The sequence below is a fragment of the Coturnix japonica genome, chromosome 37 (assembly GCF_054131305.1).
Source record: "Coturnix japonica strain WE chromosome 37, WE-NBRP24, whole genome shotgun sequence".
NCBI lineage: Eukaryota > Metazoa > Chordata > Aves > Galliformes > Phasianidae > Coturnix > Coturnix japonica.
In genome coordinates this window covers 2,783,948-2,787,738 of record NC_140699.1, presented here as the reverse complement: position 1 = coordinate 2,787,738, position 3,791 = coordinate 2,783,948, and the positions used below count along the sequence as shown (strand labels likewise).

Sequence of the window (3,791 nt, the reverse complement as noted above, 5' to 3'; positions counted from 1 at the left end):
CCATGCAGGTCTCTGTTTTGCTGCAGGGTGTAGGTCTGATCTCTGAGATCCACACGCTGGGCCTTGATTGCAATAAATGAGAGCCCTTTGTTTGCTCCAGTGGAAGACTTTCCATTTCTGCAGTACCCTCTGCAGATGACACAAATGCAAATGCACCTTCTTCCCAGCAACAATTGCCTTTTTTTTTTTTTTACACTGTTAATGCATTAGGCTCTTCATCATATTCTGCTGGCTTGTCACCCTTGTTGATCCATGGAGAGACGAGAAAGCCCTAGAGTAGTGTATGCACTTTGGCATTGGAGAGCTTACTTAATTGCTTCTTCTCAAAGAACAAACTCCAGAGAGGCATGGAGACAGCTCCAAAGAGAATTGAATAACGGGACTAAACTTATGGAGAGCAGAACTTCCTGCCAAGGCTTGTCAGCTAGTCTTAATTTTGCTTTTCTTCTCTTTCTTTGTCACGATAGCATAATATTTCATACTGGCAGTTCTGCCCACAGAATTAACTGGCACAGGCTGCCCGGGGACGTGGTGGGATCCCTGGAGGTGTTCAGGACCAGTTCTTGGGACCAGTGCTTTTTTACATGGTTATCAGTGACACCAATGATGCAATGGAGTGCACCCTCTGCTGTTTGCTGAGTGGTGCGGCTGATGCAGTGGAAAGGAAGGGATGCCATTCAGAGGGAGCTCAACTGAGAGGTTGGCCTAGGTGAATCTAATGAGGTGGAACACAGCAAAGTGCAAGGTTTTGCACTTGGGCTGGAGGAATCCCAGGCATCTGTACAGCCTGGGAGGAGCAGTCCTTAAGAGAAGCCCCGCAGAGAAGGACCTGGGGGTCCTGGTGGATGAAAAACAGAACGTGAGCCATCAGCGTGCTCTTGCAGCTCAGAGAGCAAATGGTCCCCTGGGCTCCATCAGAAGAGGGGATGGCCAGCAGGGACAGGGAGGCGATTGATCTTCATGATCCTTGAGGTCCCTTCCAACCCGGGCCATTCTATGATTCTGTGATTACACTCACTGACAGAAATAACGGCAGCTGTACAGAAGCTGGATATATTTTGGGACAGTTCTTGTAACCAGCTGATTTTAAGACCTTGCCCAAGTCGTGAGTCTTAATTGCATGTCAGAAGAAAGCTGGGAAAGTGGTTATTGCTCATTCTTTCTCATTTGCTGATTCTTTCTTTAGTGTTCCTTTTCCAAAGGAGATTCTAGTGATGGAAGCAGTTGAAGAAAGAACCAAAGCAGCTCTTGCCAAGAGTGCTTGAAGTCCCTGTGGAGAGAAGCAAAGAACTTGGGCTTCCTCTGGGATGCTCCCCACCATGTCTCAGGAAGGAGACCAACTGCTGTTCCACTTTCTGCTCTGTGTGTGGAAAGGTACGTCTGGGTTTCTTCTGCTTGTTTTTTCTTTCTTTTTCTGGCTTTGAAGGAGAAGGGGTGGAGCAAGGGGAGACCCACTGGTCATTTGTTACCTCAAGAGCAGGATGGATTTTACATTCACTGTGAAAAACCTGGGCTAGTAGCATGGGCATGTTTCAGGCTGGACTCTTCTTTGGCTGCTTGGTTTCCTTTTGGCTACAGGGAGACAGCTGTCTAAAGGTGTGTTTTCAAACCCGCTCTCCAAAACCATGTTTCACTGTTGCAGGTGGTTCAGTGTGCTCTTGCAGTGCAGATGCTGTAGTTTGCTGTAGAATCTGAATGGTTTCTGTTCCTAGGGAAGGAATGGGAGGAGGTAGTGAGAAGAGAATTCAATGTCTAAGGGGAGGGGAGATCGGGGATTGGTGGGAGAGGGAGCCAGTCGGAGGGAGAGAGAAGTTGGGCGCAGGGTGATGGTAACATCCCTTTGTGACGTCATAATGCTCCTTTGTGACATCATAATGCTCCTTTGTGACGTCATAACGCCCCTTTGTGACATCATAATGCCCCTTTGTGACATCATAACGCCCCTTTGAGGCGTCACAATGCCCCTTTGTGACATCACAATGCCCCTTTGTGACATCATAATGCTTCTTTGTGACATCACAATGCTTCTTTGTGATGTCATAATGCTCCTTTGTGATATCACAATGCCCCTTTGTGATGACATAATGTCTCCCCTTTGTGACGTCACAATGCCCCTTTGTGACATCATAATGCTTCTTTGTGATGTCATAATGCCCTTTGTGATGTCATAATGCTCCTTTGTGATATCACAATGCCCCTCTATGACGTCACAATACCCCTTTGTGATGTCATAATGCCTCTTTGTGACGTCATAATGATCCTTTGTGACGTCATAATGCCCCTTTGTGACATCATATCACCCCTTTGTGATGTCATACTGCCCCATATGAAGTCCAGGCAGAGTCAAAACTTATGGACCTGCACGAGGATCACTTTCAAGACAGTGGCTCTGTTGCTTCAAGCTTATTTGCTTCGTCCTGCCGCCACTCTATTACCAAGTATCAGCAACCTCTTGCATGATTCAACTTGCAAACGTTTGACACTAACCCTTGTGTTTCTGTGCCTTCCTAGATAATTCGAGCCCTTGTCAACCCCAAAGATCCATACCAAGTAGTGATGTGCAGTGTGTTTCCATCAATGGAGAGTTCTTATTAAGCACAAATCGCTGCAATTCGGATGACAGCCTTCCACATGGTAACAGTGATGGACACAAGGGGCTCATCCACGTTCATGCTCTCATATCTCCTGGCTCTGCTGAAGCTCCTGACCTGAGCCTGCCAGACACCACAGTCACCTGCCTGGATTGTGACCCAGCGCCTTTGCAGTGCTGCCCATCCCAAGCACAGCCCGAGTGCCCCAACAGCAGCACCACCATGCAGGAGCAGGGCAGCATCAGTGAGGTGAAGCTGAGCATCTTAGATGGGGACCTAGAGTCAGGCTGCCAGTCCCAGGCACCAGGCAGCAGCACCAGCTCTGAGCCACTCTCATCTTGACAAGAGGAGTCCTGTCTTCACCCTTGACCTCTCAAGCCCTCCTGTCTTTTATTGAATAAAGTCACTCTCATGCTCAATCATCGCCTTGGCTGCATTCCGAGTCTTCATTCACAGGGATTGGGATGAATGCAACAAACAGCAAGGCAGCTCAGCTTGCAATGCTATGGCTGTGGGGTTCGTGCAGGCAGAGCTCTGGGTTCCCATTTTGCATGGCTTTGGGATGTCAGCAGCAAGATCTCTACCATTTTGTATGGCAGCAAATAATCTCTAGCATCCAGGTTGCTGCTCATGATAATCCCAGTCTTCCTTGCTGTCGCTTTGTGATACCTTTCAAAGCCTTTTGATACTCTTTGATGCCTTGGCTGCTCCCTAACACCTCTGTCCTCCTGCCATGTTGACTCATGTCTCCCACTTTTAAGCTGGCTTTGCAGATCATCTCCAGCCCTGTCATCATCACGCTGCAGCAGGAGGTGCTCACCTGGCCCAGTGTCTGGCAGTGCTGCTTGTTCTGCAGATGAGCAGCTGCCTCCTCATCTCTTCAGCTACAGTAGTTTTCCTCAGGGCAGTTAGATGCAGTCACGCTCCTCTGGATTTGGTGTGTTAAATCCATGCTGCATGGCAGCAGTCAGTGCAATACAAAGGTGTTCTGTGTGCCACAGCATTTCTCCAGGGGCTGCCAAAGGTAGAAGCACAACACAGCACCATCCTTCTGACAGTAATGTCTGTGAGTGTTAGACATGTGAGCACTGCATCATCCCCAGCGTGTCAGTGCTTTTCCACACCAACCTGACTCTCACACTCTGCACTGAATGTAACTCTGCTCTTGTGGAGACAAATGCTTTCTGTCACATCCTCCAT

At 48.5% G+C, this 3,791-nt stretch overlaps 1 protein-coding gene across 1 annotated transcript; it reads left to right on the top strand.

Annotated features, from left to right (window-relative positions):
- Nucleotides 1-1,153: 1,153 nt before the first annotated feature.
- Nucleotides 1,154-3,000, top strand: LOC146754912 (rho GTPase-activating protein 32-like). Its single transcript, XM_085526539.1, has 2 exons — nt 1,154-1,374; nt 2,512-3,000. Exons 1-2 carry the CDS (start codon nt 1,308-1,310, stop codon nt 2,931-2,933), a joined length of 489 nt encoding a protein of 162 aa, XP_085382665.1. The 5' UTR covers nt 1,154-1,307; the 3' UTR covers nt 2,934-3,000.
- Nucleotides 3,001-3,791: the final 791 nt, after the last annotated feature.